This window comes from Haemorhous mexicanus, chromosome 8, assembly GCF_027477595.1.
Source record: "Haemorhous mexicanus isolate bHaeMex1 chromosome 8, bHaeMex1.pri, whole genome shotgun sequence".
Lineage (NCBI taxonomy): Eukaryota > Metazoa > Chordata > Aves > Passeriformes > Fringillidae > Haemorhous > Haemorhous mexicanus.
The window spans coordinates 17,122,925-17,142,774 of record NC_082348.1 but is presented as its reverse complement, the minus strand read 5'-3'; the positions used below and the strand labels follow the sequence as shown (position 1 = coordinate 17,142,774).

The 19,850-nt window shown below is 34.5% G+C and overlaps 1 protein-coding gene across 1 annotated transcript in view; it reads left to right on the top strand.

The window, feature by feature from the left end:
* KCNH7 (potassium voltage-gated channel subfamily H member 7) overlaps positions 1-19,850 on the top strand; it is a 205,794-nt gene that overhangs the window by 120,902 nt on the left and 65,042 nt on the right. The window contains exons 3-4 of the mRNA XM_059852329.1: positions 2,817-2,976; positions 17,695-18,119. Of these exons, the coding sequence (XP_059708312.1) occupies positions 2,817-2,976; positions 17,695-18,119 (585 nt within the window). The remainder of the gene's footprint in view (positions 1-2,816; positions 2,977-17,694; positions 18,120-19,850) is intronic.

Sequence of the window (19,850 nt, the reverse complement as noted above, 5' to 3'; positions counted from 1 at the left end):
AAATCATACTATTGAATACATACCCATGGAGTCGTACATCATATCCACACAGCAAACAGAGGACTGAAATCTGTTCTTCCCATATGGATATTTTTCTACTAATTTAACTAGATGAAACTGTGGGCTTTACAAAGTCTTAAATAAAAGAAAACAAGTCCCTATAACCCTGGAATTCAAGCTGTCAAGAAAATGTCCACCTTGTCCTCTGTCATCTCCAATGATGATAACAAGAGAGCAAATCAAGTATATTTCATGATTACTCCTCAGTAGTAATCATGAGAAAATTCAGATATCTTGCTGGCTATTGAATTTATTATCTATAAAGGTATTATTTTCATAGTTGCTCTCATTAGATCATCCACTTGCCCAGTGCTGTTAGATAAGAAATGCAAATTCCAAAAACTACATTACCATTTTTATTGCTCATTGGAAGCATGTCTTACTTTTGAAATATTCAACATAGAGACAAAACAGGAAAAACATGCTGAATGCAATGAAGAGCAGTGGGATGCCAGAGTGCAAATACTGCATAAGATTGTTTGTAAACAAGCTTATTATTATTTTTAGTGCTATCAACTCTAACAACTCAAAGTTTATCTTTTGAATTTACCAATGTTATTTCTTTCTACCCATCTCTTCTTTTTAAATCATACTAGAGTATTCCTTGCTATTTTGAATTTTGTATTTCCTTGTTGTCCCTTCAATGGAGTTAGATACTGAGAAGTGTATAGGAGACAGCTGTGTCTGTACTTGGAAAAATTCAGACTAATGAACTACAGTGGACTTGATTAGTCTGTGGTGTATTTGGTCTTCAAAGGAACCATGCTAAATTAAACCACACATGAACTTTTCCTATTTTTTGTTCCTGAAATATTTCTACATACAGCTTAAATTTTCAATCGTCTGCTCTTTTTGCCATGTTCTTAGCTGTGGACTGTTAAACAACTCCTGCATCTCCCCAGAGATGCAAATCCCTAGCTCCAGTACAAATGAGGTTTGTAAATTCTTAAGGGACGAATGTTCTACACAAATGGGAAATAGCGTCATTACTTAGCGCTGTGGGAAGCATTTCAAAAGCTGAAACACCCTTGCCTTCAAAAGCAGGAAAGCTTTTAAAGATATGTCCTCATCATCCCTCTTTGCAAATACTGACAAACCTTTGATCCACTGTAGTGTTATTCAAAGCCGTGCGCGCTTCAGCTGAGCCCCACTTCCAGATATTGGGGGATACCTGCTCAGCCTATAAATCTTCATGTCAAAACTGTCCATTATCATTTCCTTCCAAGCAAATCAATAAATATAATTTTGACTTTTTGAACTCAGTATGCATTTTATTTGTTAGCTAAAACCACAAAGATTATTCTGAATTCTCTCCAGCCCCTCTGTTTAACCAGTCTATGTTTCAATGGTTGGCCTGCAGCAGTTCTATTTTTAGCTCTAATGGAACAGTCTTAAATTGCTTATTTTCTGTTTACTAAAGACATTGAGCTTGTAACCATGGAAACTGTGGCAAGTGCCACAGCTTAACTGTTTTATTAAATGGATAGAAGTTACAGCTGCAAAACTTGAAAGGCCAGCGTGTCAATTTTATACATAACTCGAATTGCCATATATACCACATTATAGCAAGTACTACATTAAATATTAGAGGCCAGAATCTGGTTTTGCTTGTAATGATATAAATTATACTATCTCTCTCCTCAATGGGAACAAACAAACACAAAAAAAAATACTCTTGTACAATCTAGATCAAGATCTGTTTTTGTCAAACTGCACAGGCTGTCAAGTTTCAGTGATTACTGCATTTGAGTGCCTAAATTGCGGATGATGTACATTAAACCAGTCCCTAGTTAGCACGGAAAGACCCTGTCTCACAGTTGTGTCTGCATGAAGTTTTTAACACATTATTGTATTGCTTACAGCAATCACATTATTTTGGAACCACTATGTTTTGTATCATTAATAGAAAGAATTAAATCAAAACTAATGACCGCGTCAACTGAAACTTCTAAAGCCATAGTGAAGGAATTAGCACAAAGGACTCCTTAAATCTCTAATTAGGTTTTTAAACAAGAACATTCTGGGCACCAGAGGTACTGAAAGTTTACACTCTCCATTACTTTTAGTATAGGCAGAGTATGCTTCATACATGGGAAAGCTAGGGTATTTTCAAATTCAGACTTCAAATTGTATATAACACTTCAGTCATACCCTTCTGAAAATTATTGAAAATTATTAGCACGGTTTAGAAGATTTTTGTGATGAAGTATAAAACAACTAACAAATAAATTTTTTAACACAAACCTAAACATTTCCCCAAAGTCCCCAAAAGACTGAGAGCTAAAATAAGAATAGTGGTGTATTTACACCATAAATACTTTATGCATGACTCATCCTGTGTAATAGAATCAAATGCCTGAAGAATGTTCAACATTTAGAAGAATCAGGTTCTGCTTTCTTCCCAAGGACTGTGGTTGGAACGGTGTTCGTTTTTCTACTTTTGGTGTTAAATGTCTCTATATTACAAGTCCGTCTATACAGGCACTTCCAGTGAACAAAATAAACCAAAAAGTAAAATCGACATCTCAAAGGAGACACTTTTTGGTAAAGGTAAGGCTCCAAGAATTTATGAACAGTGGTATTTCTTTCTATGAAAACATTGCTGTTTAAATTAAAATATGTTTGATGCTCAATTATTGAATTCAAATAAATACTCTTCACTGTCTGTTGGTGTAACTAGACTTACTGAAGTGAAAAAAAAAATCACATTTCCTTCCATTTATACATTTCTTTCTCTTTTTTTAATCCATCTGCAGGATCTACCTTCATTTGCAACACCCACATAATTCCAGTGAAAAATCAAGAGGGAGTAGCAATGATGTTTATTATTAATTTTGAGTATGTAACAGATGAAGAGAATGTGGCATCTCCTGAGAAGTGCAAGCCAATATTACCATCTAAACTTGTAAATCGTAAGTTACACAATGAAATTTTTTTGCTTACCTCTACTTTTATCAGGCAAAATAATCAACATGGGCTATAAGGTTAGCAAAGGATGCAATCCCATTGACTGACTCAATAATCCAAAATCATAAGAAGCTAAATGTAGCAAACCTACTACAAGATGATAGTAAATAATCTATCAGATCTTTGGTAGTACTAACAGCCTAGATCTTGTGAATAGTACTAGGACATATAACTTCATAAAAACTAAAATCTTTCACAGAAGTGCATTACCATTGACAAAAATCAATTGCAAATGGAAAACTTAAAAAAAGCATTGTGATATAGCCCAAACATTTCATCTTAGCTGATTCTAAATTGAATATTTCTATTTTATTTTTTAAAAATGGTGTCATTTAATTAATAGTTGGTGAAATGTGATTAAATTAGACTAGAAAATATAACAATCAGTTAAAACATAATTAAATATCCTGATTTTATCGAATTGAAGTATTTAGATTGACTTGAAGGATGAGGGGGTAGATGGGTGGACGCACAGGATATGCTTTTGCTTTCATTCCACTCTGGAGCATAAGTATTGTCAAAATTAGACAACTCAACACAAATGTCCACTTATACAACTGCACTGTGTAGCTTTCTGTCCCACTATCTGCAGAACATGTGCTCTTTTGCTGACCTTCGCTGTGTGCAGCAACAGCACACAATACTTCTGCTTTACATCACCACTCCCGTAATCCACTCTTACTACAAGCTTTCCCAGAACACATCTGTACACAGAGCATGTACAATCTCTTAGTCAAGTACCACATGCTCTAACAGTGAGCATTAACACTTGGAAAATACCTTTTCACAGTGAGATAATCTTTAACATTAGAACAATAAAGAAACATAAGTATTCCAATTGTTAAATCAGCACTTCAGGTTTCTCTAGTTAAGAAATAAAGGCTGGTACAATTCTCACTGTGAAAAGCAAGGAGAGAACTTTCTTGATGCAAACACTATGCAGTACCTGAAGCATCCATAGAACCCTACCATGTCAGGGTGTATAAGAATGTGGCGAAGAAAATTTCCATTACTGGAAACTTGCAGTCTACAAATAATTATTGTTCACCAAATATCACAGTTTTTAAAAAGCCTTTGTAAAGAGTCTTTACAGTACGTATTTAAAATCTTGTGCTTTTATGCTTCCTTTGCTTATTGTGTTTTGCATTGGGTTTGAGGTTTTTTAGTAACCAATACAGCAGCTTTTGTTGGGATATTTTTGGGATACCAAGAAAACACTTTTTTTCTGCTAATGATACAGTTAAAATCCTATTAAGGAGTATCAGAAAAATTTAAAAATTGCATCAGAAAACATTTTTAATAAGTACATCAGGTAAACTCTACTCATATTCTGGTTTTATTTTAGTACACCATGTTTTTTTGAGTTTGAAATATCTTCCTTTGTTCATTTAAAAAGCAGTTTTATAACATAGATTAAGTTGTTCAGCTTGTCCATGCTTATTGTGGTTTTATGGACAAAATAGAAGGTAAAATACCAATTGGGTAGAAAAAACAGAGCTTCATGTCTTGAAAAAGAACATTTTGTTCTCATATCTGTGACACATCACTGTACACTTTCAAGTGTTATCACTTGCCGCATTTTAAAGTGAAAAGCCACTAAAGAGGAAATCTGCAAAAAATACCCCCATTTTGTCAAAACATCTTTCTCTTGTTTTATGGTATTCACACCTGACATACACAGGGGATTTCCGTGGTTAGAGTTCTTGAAAAATTAATAAGTGAACCTCCAAGCTCAGTATATAACTGATCTCTCTCAGAGAGAGATCAAGGTGCAAAAGGAGGCAAGGAAAGGTTACTTGAACCATTCTCCTGCTAGTGGGTACAGCCAGATGCCAGATACTGGCAGAAACTAGAGCAGGCACATGGCTGCTCCATCTTCTCCCGAGTTGCTTATGGTTTCAGAGCAGACTGCTATGTGGGCCGGATGGGATGGATGGGAATACAAAATATGCTACATAGCCAAAAATTCCTCTTGGCAAGAAAGAGGCCAAGCTATGCAAAACATCCAGAAATAACTGCTAGATATTGTGTACAGTTCAATAGCAGTTTTAAACTAAAACAGAAAAAAGCCTTGAAATATGGAGAAGGCAGAGAGAGACCAATAAGCTAGACAAAAAGTCAAAAAGGTCGATTGTTTACCAGTGAAAACATATTTTTAAAGTCATATTTCCAGCATAAGAAAGGTACACAGCAGATTGTCCAGGAGATAGCTTTTCATCATCATACTCTATTTAGAACAGGTAAATCAGGTGATCTCTTTTCCCTGGATTGCACACAAAATGGACAGTAATAGGTACTGGTCCAGGGGAAAAAAAAGCAACAAAATCCCTTCGAATACAGCAACCAATTTAGAGCATAAAAATGGAGAGGGAACCAGACACATAACAAGTGCAATACATCTCTGACAAACAACAAGGAAAAGTAACAGCTAATGTCAAAAGGCAAAATATTTCAGATTACATTAACATCTACTACTCAGAAGCACATAGAAGCACACATATCATGAGACATTTCTTTCCAGAGCTCCTTAGATTGAGTTTTCTCACATTAGAATGCCTTTTCAACATGAGAGGGAAAAAAAAAAACCAACCCAAAATAAAACCAAAAAACTGAGTCAGGTTGCAGGAGAGAAGTAAAAGTTATTAGGAAGCAAATAGATTGGAACTATTTTCCAGTCCCTTTTCATATTCTCATCCTTCCTTTAACGGATTTATCAAGAGTTGATCAAATTTATCAAGAAGCCTTTTTTTTTTCTATAAGCATCTATTCTGCAAGCTGCAGCCAACAGTTTTGAACATTTACCATAGGGTTCCTTATGACAGAAATTGTCACTGAGGTGAGCTCAGTTGATTACAGCAGAGTGCTAATAACATCGAGGTTGTGGACTGTTGTTGATCTCTGTTGATCTCTTCACTTAAGACTTGGACTCTGTGATACTTCCATTTTAGAATATTCTGTGATTTTGTAAAATCTAATGCAATGTAATAAAAAAGCATTTCATGCTGTGAAGAAAAGAGGGATTTCAATCTGTTAAAGGGCTGAGGACCCTCTGAAAAAATTAAGACCTATGGAAGACAAGTAGCATTTTTTAGGTTTAGCTCAATGACTGCATTTAGCTCTGGATAGGCAAAAATTTAAAAATTTATCAGCTAAATACTGCTGGATATTTCCAACAGTGTTTGTAAGCACTCTAGTACAAGGATCCTGTCTTTTGTAATGTGCCAGGATGATGGCTAACACAGTTGGGTTCTGATTCAGCACTGGGCTTGGTAGATGATGATAATAATAGATTAAAAAGAAAAGGTATATTTCAGGAGTTTGATGAGCACATTTGAGTATAAATAGATTTCTTTCTAGTCTGGTACTCAAGAGTTCCTATCTTATATGCAGCAAATGTCTGAATAGGCAGGAATGTGGAAAGTGAAGATAGTGGCTTCACAATAGCAGTGTAAAAGTTTTTTCAGTTGATCCTTTTCTTCCCCTTATATTTTCTGGCACGAATTTATCACCAGTTCTCACTGGCAGCTGGAACAGTTTTTGTATAACCAAACAGTGAAATTTCGGAAGATCCTAGCATGCACTAACACTGTAAAAAATCACAGCCAACTGATTTTTCACTCTTTTCTGTTCATTATTTTTGTAGTTTGCAGCAATTCTATTTTCAAATATATGCCAATTCCCTAGTAAAACTAAGGAAGCCTTTGTTCATATATAACTCTTCTCTTTTTTTGAGGAAAAAAGGGTATAGCCCAAAACTTTTGCCATATCTTTTCTTTTAAACTTCTAATCAAACTTAATTTAATGCTACCCCTGTTCCATCTTTGCATTTAGAGATATGCAAAAATTTCTTCTGTACATAATTGTCCCACAACTGGGTAACATCCTCTTCTCTAGTAAGAATATATTTGTACAACATGCACTTAAAGAGAGACTTAGAGAAGCTGCTTTCTGCTAGAGATGCCCATTCATCATTCAATCTTTCCAAGCTTTGTCTCATTTCTATATTTGCGAATTCTGCTCATTCTTACTTCAATCATTTTCTAAGAAGTTTGCTTGGCTATTGTGTTGCCTTTTCTTAGATCATGTAAACATTTTAGAATTCCAGAAATTAACATCTATACCCAAAGATAAAAGCACTTAATAACTTTACCCCACCTCATTTTACATGTGGAACATTTGAAGAGTTAAATACCTGCTTTGTAAATGAAGCAATATTTGTGTAGTGCATTGAAGTGTTAAGACTGATAGTTTTGAGCTACATAAGCCCTAAAAATGGATTTTACTCATCTCTAACAGCTCTTATGGACTGTTCTCTCTTACACCTTCTAAGACACTAACAGTTGCTTGATTGTCACTATAATGATAAAAAATTATTCCCAAAAATGTTCATAAATTTTCATAAATATAACCATTTGCAAAGCTGTAAAAAATTTTGAACTCCAATGGAAATAATGCATAAATAATGTATATTTAGCAAGATACTCATGGTAAAAGAGAACTCCTTCCTGTTAGACTCCCTGTAATAAAGAACACAGAGCTTTGAGTAGGTTTTCTACAGTGAACTAAATGAAGGAGAGATGTGATTTTATACCACCTTAGCAAAACCTTCTTTGAACACTAGCAAATTGTATAAATAAATATATCTACTAGTAAAAGTTGTTAACCAAAATAACATATGAATTCCCATTCAGTGTGCTGTACAAACTTTATTAAAATCCTTATTTATAAAGTGTTAAGCTATAACTTCTGGGTGTAAATATGTCTTTTAGACGAGTGATTGAGGAAAGGGACCCCTAGTGTTCAATTTTATTCCCAAATCTCTTAAACATTCCGCTGTGGCATGTTCATCCACTCCGTTATTTTAGGAGGAGTTTTTATGGCAATTGACAGAAGTAGTGGCATAAATTACTATTTGCTTATGGCACCTGATTCTATTCCTCAAAGCTATGAAATATTTCTTGTCTGTTAAACTAATGACTACAAGATATCAAAATCAACCTTGACATAGACTGAACTCAGAAAATCAACAGCCAATTTCAACTGAAGAAACACATAGTTTGAGGATCCTGAATTCAATATGAAGTATGTGGCTACAATTTTTCTACTCAAAAGAGAAAATTTGTGGGATTGCAATGAGAAAAACCTTTAAGAAATTAATTCTGAATTGTCTTCATTTTCTGTCCCACCTAGAGCATTCTACCTTTTTACTGACCTATAATACTTTTTCTAGCATTTAATCCAGCCCTGTCTACATCACAATTTCTATTAATCAGTAGGCTAAAATAGCTAGTCAGATGAGTTAACTTTATCACAAGTTTTATTCTTTTAATTTCAAAACAGTTTGACTAGCTAGAAGTACTAATCTGTAAGCTAAATATTGGTTCCCAAACACCATGTTTATTACCTCATGGGAGAAAGCCCATGTTATTTGATTAAACATATAATTGCATTCTGCCAAATAGGGATATTTCAGGATTGTCATCATTTTGTCATTTCAAAATCTTTAAGCCTAATAAAGACGCTCTAGAGTAATTTCTTGGATTTCTTTCTGTGAAGGAAATGAGAGGATCAGTTATGCATGCAATAAATGGAAAATAACCTTTTTTGGATAAGGTTCAAATAAAATGAAGAGGCTAATAATATTCTTAAAACAGCCAAAACTATAATCAGAAAACCTTTGAAACAACTTCTTCAAGGTGCTTACTCTTCAGCAAGTTTTCCTCTTTCCTGGCCCTTGCCATGGAATTACATCTGAGAAGCAGAGAACGCTCTATACACTGAAGTAAACAAGCACAATTGCAATTTAAATTTTCCTTCCAGTCAAAGACCTAGCTGAAAAACATAGTATTTGCTTTCCTCTGTGCAAAGTACTTTGCTATACAAGTAAGTATAGCAGTTTAGTGAAAGACAAGCACACATTTTTAGTCCTAGAAATATTAGGACTGCAATGTTGTCATGAAATACTGCATACTGCTTGATACATGCAATTTTGCCTCATAGAATATGGCACGTATAAGAGTAAGCCCCCTGACTGCCCAAAATGTAATGAGAAATTTGTCCAGGATCTTATTTTTAGCTGCACCACTGGAAACAAATTCATCTTCAGTAAGGGCTAGTCAAGAAAAATTGTGTTCAGGAGGACAAAGGTTTCTATCTAGCCAACCAGCAGCATAGTTTTGAAAACCCCAGTGCCAATTATGTGTATTTGTCTCCAAGGTAAATTACAGTAAATATTGGGCAAACTGAAACGGTGTTGAACTTTTAGCAAAGGAATATGGCCAAACACCAATCACCAGTAAAAGACAGAAGGACCTTTGCTACTACCACTTCAGTGCTCCACAAATGCCTAACTGCCTAAATTAATCATACAGCCACTGAGATAAATAACTTTTCTTAGTCTTCTTCCACAGAGAAATACGAATGGGGTAGCTCTACTCCTGTTTCCTCAGGATGGCTGCTGTTGGGGCTCGGCTCAGAAAGGAAGCCTCCCTGGGTTCCATGAACTGTGACTAGCTGTTTAAATTACAGCCTCACCCAGCTATGATCACAGAGCTATTTTGCTATGTCTTGCACATGTCAGTAAAAAAAGGCAATCTCTGCTTAAAGAGATTGAAAATGAAAAAGAGGAAGTGATACAGCTTTCAGTAGCTTTCAGTGGAGGCAACATATACATACCACACAGGTCTTCCATGATATACTTTTATTAATTTTTAACAGGTCTCCTATCAATCTGTTCCTTTCAGGACATTTAAAACAGGGGGGTTCTGTGAGGTAACTTGAAGGCTAGGATAATGATTTTCTGAAGTCATCCCACATTATAATACATACCCTCAGGAAAGTATAAAGGTAGTGAGTTTTACTTCATTCTCTGATGGAAGAAAGAGACATGTCTCTATTATTCATAATAAGAATTAGCACAGAGAACTTAACACATCTGTGCGCTTGCCAAATTGAATTATAGATTTTGACCTTGAAGAGGAAGAAAATCAGAACTATCAGGGTATCTCAAGCTTAGACAAAAATGACTCTACTAGAAAGCAGGAAAGATTTCAAATGGATTTGAAAAGCTTTTAGATGGATGTTTACAAGAAATATGTTTTTTCATTTATAGTCTTCAACATGAAAAGTCTTGTTTTAACATAAGCAAACAAAACAGACCTATAGATAATATTGAGGGAGTTTTCCTCCACGTGTCTTACTTCTCAAGCATAGAATCCTATTATTATTACTTGATTGTTATAAGCATCCAGGCAAGTTGGGCATTTCAAAAAAACTGAGAACAGCTGGCAAGGACACATAGTCTGAAGAGCTCTTGCCATGAAGAGATGAAATAAGTGAGGCCTATCAGGAATACGAAACTAAGCTCATATTCTGAACAAGTGTCAGTGAATAAAGTCTATTCTTCTGATGAAAATTATGAATTCTTCAACTTTTCAGTAAGTTTCATCCAAATAAAATTGTCATTGTCTAGCAAAAAATCTACCATTAGTTAGAAGTTCAATTTCATGAGAAATAACATGTTAGTACACCTACTTTAGTTTTCTCCCTGGAACCTTAGCCAACTTTAAAACCTGTTAATTAGAAACATATATTGATCTAGTAAGTATTAAATATATCCTAATTGAATACTTCTTAAATTTTCTAAATAAAAAGTCAACGGACTTTCAGAACAATTCTTCAGCATATTGCATATATTGTCTTTGAATTTAAGCTACCTGAATTTACTTCTAAAATATGTGGAAATTTGATATTCTGCCTTCTTTGCTAAATAGTCTTTATTTTTTGAATCTGTTTAAAGCAAAAGCTTTTTGTAAATTTAGTTTAATTGTATTTCAGATGGTAACAACCTTTCAAGTGGCTCTTCTTCAGGTAAATTTATCTTCTAAAATTCTATCTACAAAAGTCCTTTTATTGCTTTGTTCTGGCTATATTATTTCAAGATCTCATTACATTTTATATATTTCTAGAAGAGTGCAAGTCATAATATGGCTCTTGCTCTCACTGTCTGAATATTTATTTCTGCAAAAATATAGACATAAAAGGTAAACTATTAAATTTAGTATAATTATATGACATTTAAAATCCAAATTTAATGATACTTTTCATCTTATTATTACTGAAAGTTGCAGTATGCAGAGCATAAAAAAAACTTCAATCAATATATGAGACAAAACACATTGCAGAAATGGATAGTGGTATATGAATTCAGTGTTAAAACATAGAAAACCTCTTCAAGCTTCCTGTCTCAGAGAAAAGCAATATTTTTTATCCTATGAAGTCTGGCGGCCAAGGTGATGAAGGGCTGAGAACTTCTTGAGAGCTTGGTTTAATAGACAGAATAAACTCTTTTTCCCAGCTGTCAAAAAAACACCGCAGTCATACCAAGACAGCTAAATATGTGCTAGGTAACAAATAATTTAGATATAATATTTTCTGTGATGCTTGCTGTTTTATTTCATTGCAGCTATTTACTTATTTTTTTCTTTCGTACTTCTAATAATATTTAGGAAATAAATATGCAAGAAGTAAAACCTCTTTCTGAGAGGATAAAAAATTCTTTTTCATACAGCTTTTTTGCAAAAGCACTTCAACTCCTGTAAGTGTAATGAATAAGATATAGTAAAATGACATTTCTATCAACAAGTAGAAGAAAAGCATGTAAATGTACCAATTCATGTTAACATTCAAGGATATCAAGACTATGACTTTTGAGGGACACCCTGTTTACATTGTTCTGACTAAATTCACTCATCAACCACACACAGCAGAGCCCTACAAGCAGTCAGAGACTTCATTCCCTTCCTTTAATATTCTGACAGATTCCTATGTGCAGATATCAAAGTTAAATCTTTCTCACTTACAAGAGAATATAAAGACTGCTGGTTTCATATACTGGTAGAAGACACAAGCAAACTTAAATTTTACAGAAAACTAAAAGTGCCTAAATATAAGGAGACCACACCAGAGGATTTTAAAAAAGGATAGTCAGTGTCTGAGAATTCTGAGTTCCAGCTTCTAATGTGAATAATTGCACATGCCTTGCTTTTTTCCTCCTGAAAATAAATCATTTAATGAGCAGAGCAAGAAAATTATCCGGTTAAGTATGCTTCAATACATTTTGGGAAAAAGAACTGAAAAAAACTTAATTGTCTCTTTCTGTAATTCTTTGTCCCAAGGTGTGCTGCACCCAGACAGAAAATAAGGTACCATCACATGAGTTGCTAGATGGTATTTCCAAGCCTTTGAGCAGCAATTCAATAGCTATCTGTGACGTATTCTGATAATCTAAATTCTGGAATTCTGAGACATTCATTTCTGAGAAAGTATTTCAGAAAAGGTCAGGCTTGTGCTACTTTTGTGAAAGTAATTTTGCTTATTCTTTGGGGAAAGTTTCGGAATAAAGGTATTATGGAATTAACCCATGCTCTGGAGGACAGTCTGTCATAACTGACCTAGCTTACCTGCCCTTGTCAATGAAATCTGTTTATAATAGGTTGGTCATTGTGGATATGTATGTTCTGTTCTTTAATCTTATATATTGAAAAAGTAACATATGTTTCATATTATAGCCAGAGCAGCCATTCCCCATTGTAAAACCAAGACCTGATTTTCTTCAACACCCTACTACAGACAACAGGTTGTACAGAAACATGAGCAGCTCACTTTCGTTCAGCTCTCAGCCTAGGAGAAGTGGCATATCACAACAGGAAACAGTTCTGACAGTTTCTACACCTCGCACAGATAACCTTCTGCAAACTCTTTGTACATTTGAGCTCCTTTGATTTGATTTTAGAAAGTCTAAATCTAGAGAAGGTTGAAACAAATAGATTAAGTCTAGCTGCCAGCTAGGGAGCCTGAGACCTGCCAGGATTTTTCTTTTTGCTTTCACATTCTGGGGTTTGGATAACTGCCTTGCATCAGCATGAAAATAACAATACTACCAGCGGTGCTTCAAAAGCTGGCTGAGCAATTCTTTGAGGAGCCATCACAACTTTTCAGCTGCTATCTCTTAGGATTACCTTTCTGCAGTGCTTGGGATAGTATTGCAGGAATCCTATTGGGAGATAACACAGCATCTACCACTACCCAGAGACCACAAAAGAAATTGCAGAGAAGGTAAAACTCTCTCAGTTGCAGGCATTTCTCCGACTTAGTCATTGTATCTTGTATGTAAATATACATTTTCATCACCAGAAATTTGGGGAATATCTTCACTGTATCAAGGCAACAATCAGGCCAAATATAATTTCCCTTCCTTTTTATTAAACGTTTTCACAGAACAGACACAAATCACTAGCCATGCAAGTTTATTGGGTTACAAAAGAAGTCCTTGTTCAGATATTTTTGCTGGAATACCCTGCTTTGTATTGATGGGACAGAGAATTTGCAATCATGACTGTAGGTGTTGAAAAGATCTTTTGAGAGCTAATTTTCATTCTTCCTTTTTTTTTCCTGACACAAAATTCCATATGGTTGTATTCAGTGTCTAAGAATAGCAATTTTCTATTAATGTTAGCGCTTCTTTGCAATACACATGGAAAAACAAGGATATTAATTTTTCTTATCAGGATAGAATTTTTCCCTGCATCTTTTGCCCGAAACTACTAATCTAAACATTTTCTTTCCATGCATTCTAAGACTTCTCCTTTGATCTCCCAAAATATGAGATGGAATTAAAAAGGGGTTCCCGAACACAAAAAAAGTTGATTTGAGTTTGAGACTTAGGAGACAATTCTATCTTCAAACAGTTTAGAAGAGTCCTATATCATCTACAGTGATATTTTTGGACTGAGTTCTACTATTTAAAAACTTAAACAGCTGAGATGGCACAGAGAATAAGTGCACCCAACAGATTAAGTCATTTTCAAATAACTTATTCAGTAAAGTGAGGTTTGAAAGGAGGAGGTGGAATGTACGCCTGGAATTGTGACTCAGACTCAACTACTTTCCTCAATTGCTCTTAGGAAGACACAATCATACAAATCTCTGACTCAGCATTAAGAAAAATTTGGCAATCTAGTCTTTAATAAACATAAGGATTTTAATGTAATATTATCTCTGAATACACAGTAAATAACTGTTGCATCTGAAAACTGTTTGAGAATTGTAAGCCAAGATTCATCTGCTCTGACATCATACTTACACAAAGCAGGGGTTGTCCATTACCAAACAAAAGATTTCATCCCATACACAGGAGGCCAGGAAAGCTTCCACTGGCACTTTTATTCTATACTGGGACAGCAGGCCTGAGGCCTGAATGAATTTTGCTTCGTGACAAATTGTGTTATTACACTTCCTTGCTCAGCTCAGATCAGTAAACTGCACAAATTCTGAATGGGCCCCCTGTTAACTTTAGCTACAGGAGGGAGGTGAATGTTCAACACACCATGTAGCTCATTACCTGTTCACTGAAGAATAGCAATACTCCTTCTCTTAGGAATATTCAAATTAAAAAGCAGAAAATAGGGTTTGAGACTATTTATTAGAGTGTATAGAAGAAAAGCAAAAAGCTGCTCATCTAACTTTTCTATTTTATGCCCAAAAGTCTTAACAAGAAGCAAAATTCTCACTGAGTATTCTTTCCAGCTGAACTGCAGTTAGACAGCTAAATCAGTAATGCAGTATAACGTGGTCATATTAACATGGTGAGGCAGAAAAGACCATCTGCATCACCATGAATATGACTGAAATAGAGTGCCAACAAAAAGCCTTGGATAGCGTCTAATGCCAGAAATCCTTATGAATGGTGTTTTTAAGAATTTCAGCGTAATTGATAAAAAAGAGAATTATACTGTTTTTTCACTTTGGATGCAATAAGCTTTGAAAATTGATTTATATGCACATTTACAGCTCAATTCTATGTGGATTAAAAATAATAATTTTTTTAGCATTCTACACTAATTTTAACTGTGAGCAGTTGCAGTGTTCAAGCTTACTTAGTAAGTTAGAAGAAATCTACACACTCCCAAGATTCACTCTGGTGCATATCACTGTGTAGACTGAAAACTGGCACTTTTAACTGCTGTTTTAAAGATGCATGACTCTGGTTTATGTAATAGAGATTTCTGTATGTTTTACTGTGGTGTGTATATGCTTGGAGTGATAAATTCAATGCTAAATATTTGGAATTCAACAAACTTTTTCAAAAATTGTCAAGGACAAAAAAGTAATATCATTACATGGATTTATATTTTAATGTAGGGAAAAAAGCTGGAAATAAATCACCAGATATATAAACACTTGGATGTTATCAATAGTCTCACAGGTTTTTTATTTTATAGCACATTTTCAATCACTTGGATAAAAAAGGTTCTAACAATGAGGTGAGAATGTAAAAGAATTATTCAGACTATTACATGAGATTCAAAGACTTATGCAAGGATGCTGAGTGGCCAAGTGATAAAAGAGCAAAAGCAATATTTTTGCAGACACAATATTAGAGACTAAATTATCTATTACCAAACAACAAAAATATTTCTCAGCTGTTGCGAAAATATCTTAAATTAGCTCAGTTAGAAAAATAATTCAAAAATGCAATTAAATATTGGTAATTGTAAGGAAGTGAACTAAGGTCAAAACAAAAAGCCATTATATCACTGCATTGATCCCTAAATCTGGGAGTAGCTCAGGCCATTGTCAAAAAGGATTACGTTAGAAGTAAAAAGTAACTGAGAAGAGTGAGAAGAATGTTCAGAGGTACACAGTACAGTTACACAAGGATTCTTCAGCTTGCAGAATAGGTATACTGAGAGCAATTCAGCAGATGTATCAAAAACTGTAAACATATTAAGACTATATTGAGACTATAAAAAGTAAGTAAATATTACTTACTTTTTATAGGAACTAGAACCTTCCTGAAGGCAACAAGTGTATAGCAAGTAAGGGCAAGTATTTTTCACAAACGTATGCTAAAATTATGGAGTTCTATTGTATAGAATGCTTTGCAGATCGAGCTACAACCATTTTTTAAAAACACTGAGATGAATTCATAGAAGAAAGATACCCCAAACATTTAGTTTGTGGTTTGAGCAAACAACCTCTAGCTCAGGAAGTTTCTGAAATTCAGATAGCTAGAAACTGAGTAAATTTATTGAGAGAAATAAGACAATGTAGTGATTCTAAATGTCTTCCTTCATGTATCCACCACTGGAAAGTATCAAGGTCCAACAGTGTGCTAGATGGACCTTTGGTGTCATCTAGTACAGTAGCTTTAGCTCTTAGACAGTTTTTCCTGAGCAGGGTACTCTCACCTTCATTCATTTAGAATTCAAAATGCAATTCTATATTCAACACTAAACATAGAGGACATCCATTTTAAAACATTAAATGATTAAGCTGGGTCATCTATTGTCCTCCAATTACTCTCTGTCATATGCATAAAAGAAAGACTATTTCAAAACATGTCAGTATCAAATGATAGATTACAGTGGTATATATTAATAAATGTTAGGTAGCTACATAAGCTGGCAATTTAAACTTACTGAAAAAAAAATTTTATCCCAAGCAGAACTTCTTATCCCAGAAAGAGAGAATAAGAATATACTTTAAAATATTCTCCAAGAAATCATTTCGCTGTTGATTCACTGTTGAAAACATTTATGTAGCAAAGTGATGAGATACAAAAAGTTATTTAATAAGTCAAACTGTTTATACAATCACACCAGATCATTTCAAATTATTTAATTATTTTATTTTGTTAAACTTTCTTTAGCATTGCTTTTTCTAAGCTGTTTAATGTGTTTTCTGTACATCTGAAGTCCCCATGCCTCCATCTGTGAATTGTATTAGACAAAACCTTACAATATTTGTTATTTAGGTTTGGTTTTTTAGAAGGCTATTCTGTAAAGTCTGCAATTCTTCCTCTATAGTTTCTTTCTACGCGCCATGTTATACTCTTCCTCTCAGCTACTGATATTTCTTACCATTACACAAAGTGTTAGTTTTCCACACACCCAGGATAGTCTCCCTCTGCTGTTCAGCACACCAAGCCTAACTCACCCCATCCCATGCAAGTGTAAACAACAATTGCATTGTATAGGTGCAACTGAGGCTTGAGAGCTGTGTCACTCTTTTTTCTTTGCTTTGCTCCTTTATTTTTCATTTTAAACTTGTTAAAATTGTTTCATCTAATCATCAGATGTAAGTATTGGAGAGGATTGTAGCAAAACTGATACACAGCTTATTTCTTGATACTAAGAAATTATCCCTGGTATCTTCCTGTTTAACCTGCAGCCTATAAAGCATATGTCAGCAGTACATTTATAAGGACACAGAGTTCCACTAGTATCAGAATCCACAAATATTTATTTCAGGATAAAAACTACCAAGCAAAGTGTTAGACATATTCTGGCAGTCTTTTATAGATACATGGACTTTTAGTTTAAAAAGGATCATCTGAACTTCATAGCTTTTAAAATATGCTGTAGAATTAATGCTGCTATTCCCATTCTTAGCTCAAAAACTCAGGTCTGACTGAATTATGAAATCTTTTAACACTCCAACTATAACAAACAAAATTGTATTTGTATATTTACACATTCCATTACTAAGGATTTTAATTTATTAGGAATAGCTACTGTCATTCATTGTAAGTGAATAAAGCTGATTTTAATGAGCAGACACTAATGTGCAATTTTCTTCTGTTTCTGTGTATTTACATGTAGGCAGACTTTTGGGGTTCCGGCTGCCTGGATTGAGGCTTCTGACCTACAGAAAGCAGTCCTTACCCCAGGAAGACCCCGATGCAGTCATAATCGATTCATCTAAGCACAGCGATGACTCAGTGGCAATGAAGCACTTTAAATCACCTACGAAAGAAAGCTGTAGTCCCTCAGAAGTGGATGATACAAAAGCACTGATTCAACACAGTAAATGTTCACCTTTGGTTAATATATCTGGACCTCTTGACCACTCATCACCTAAGCAGCAGTGGGACAGACTTTACCCTGACATGATACAGACAAGCAATCCACTAACCCATTCCAGATCAAAGGAAAGTCTTTGTAGTATACGGAGAGCCTCTTCGGTACATGACATAGAAGGCTTTAATGTCCATCCCAAGAACATTTTTAGGGACCGTCATGCAAGTGAAGGTATGGTTGAAAGTCAATCACTATTCTCTGATGTATTAAAAAAGGAGTATTTTCAATATTTCATAGTAATAATCATCACATTGTAAACAAAGCTAAATATAATGATTCAATGGTACATTGAAAATATTAAGGGCCCAAATATGCCAGACTTATGTACACTAAATATTGTTTTTCATTTTCAAGGAGACTAATGGAATCATGGTGTTGATCTTCTCCATAGGGATATAGCAAATATTGGGGCCAGCATTCCTAAAGCCAATATTGGTGTTTGGTGGGGGGAAGGGGGGGAAGTCAGGTGATCAAATTATAATTGCATGTACCATTCTCTCCTATACTTACATATATTAGATTGTCTTTGATTGTATGAAATTCTACTTCAGAGACTGATAAGCTTATTTCTCTTAAATCTGTGTAGTGCAGATTTTACATTCACTGATCCAACACTGAGACATGCTTTTTCTCTCATGCTGAAAAAAATATCTTCAGCAACTCCATTGCCCTGCTTTGTGTAATGAATAGTGAAATACTTAGTGAAATGGTGAAATGCTTAGTGTAAACTTCATTTAAGTGTGATTTTCTCCTTGTGCTAGTATATTCATTTTTCATTGTAGTAGTTCCCAAATGGTCATTCTTCATCCAGTTATATATCTATGAAAATGTGTAAAAATCAGTTTGGCTATTAAGTGTCTTTGATTACAGTGGTAGAAAGCTAATGCATAAATTACCACATAATTTTAATACTTGCCAAATGGAGGAGCAAAAATTTCTATCTCCATTTTATGGACAAACTTCTTTCAAATGTTAAGTACTAAGGAAAATAATTTCTACCATGTGGAGTTAATCCAATTGAACTCCTAAGGCCTCTCCTGCAATGTGATCAAGATCAAACAAAACTCTCTCTGTTTTCATTTTGCCTAGACTACAAAATAGTAGAGAACCAGGCCTTAATTTATGTCATACATAGTCATTCTAGAAAAACTCAGCAGAAGAGAGGATGGCTCTCAGAAAGGTTTTAGAATTAGTAACCACTCTTGATGCCATCTGCTTACAGTCATGTTAGAATTGGACACCTTATACTGAAATGTTTAAATTTATCCAGCAAGTCCTAATTGCCTAACTCAACGGTGAGCCATAAAACCCTATTATTGCTATAAAATTATCCATGCAAGTTAGGGAACCAAGATTCAGCTTAAATCATCTGCTCCAGGCTTGCAGTTTCTGAGCAGAGAGAATGCAAAACCCTAAGTACAACAAGTAAAAGTTAACTACAGTCCCAAAGGGCTCAGCTCTTACCAAAGGAAACATACGGCTAACATATTTTCCCAAATCATTCAAAAACTACTACTCTATCTGAAAATGCAAGTCAGGATTCAATTTTTTCCTACCCTTTCCAGCCCAAAAAATATTAATTGAATCAGTAAAGCAGAATTCTGAAAGAAGAGAATAACATTACTTAGCTTAATACTAACTACAGGTATTTACCTGCAGTCAAACTTTAAAATAATGCAATTGAAAATAGAAATTATTTCCTGTGTTAAATTGATTTATGTAGCCTTGTTGCCTATCACTTTAGAATTATCTTCACTGTGCCCAATATATGCCAAAAGATATTACAGTAAAAATGACAGCTTAGCATTTTAAATTCATCTGAGTGTACTGGATCAAATTGCATTATAAATTTGCCTATATGACAGCAAAAGCAACAGGGCAGGAACTGTGTCCTACACTCAC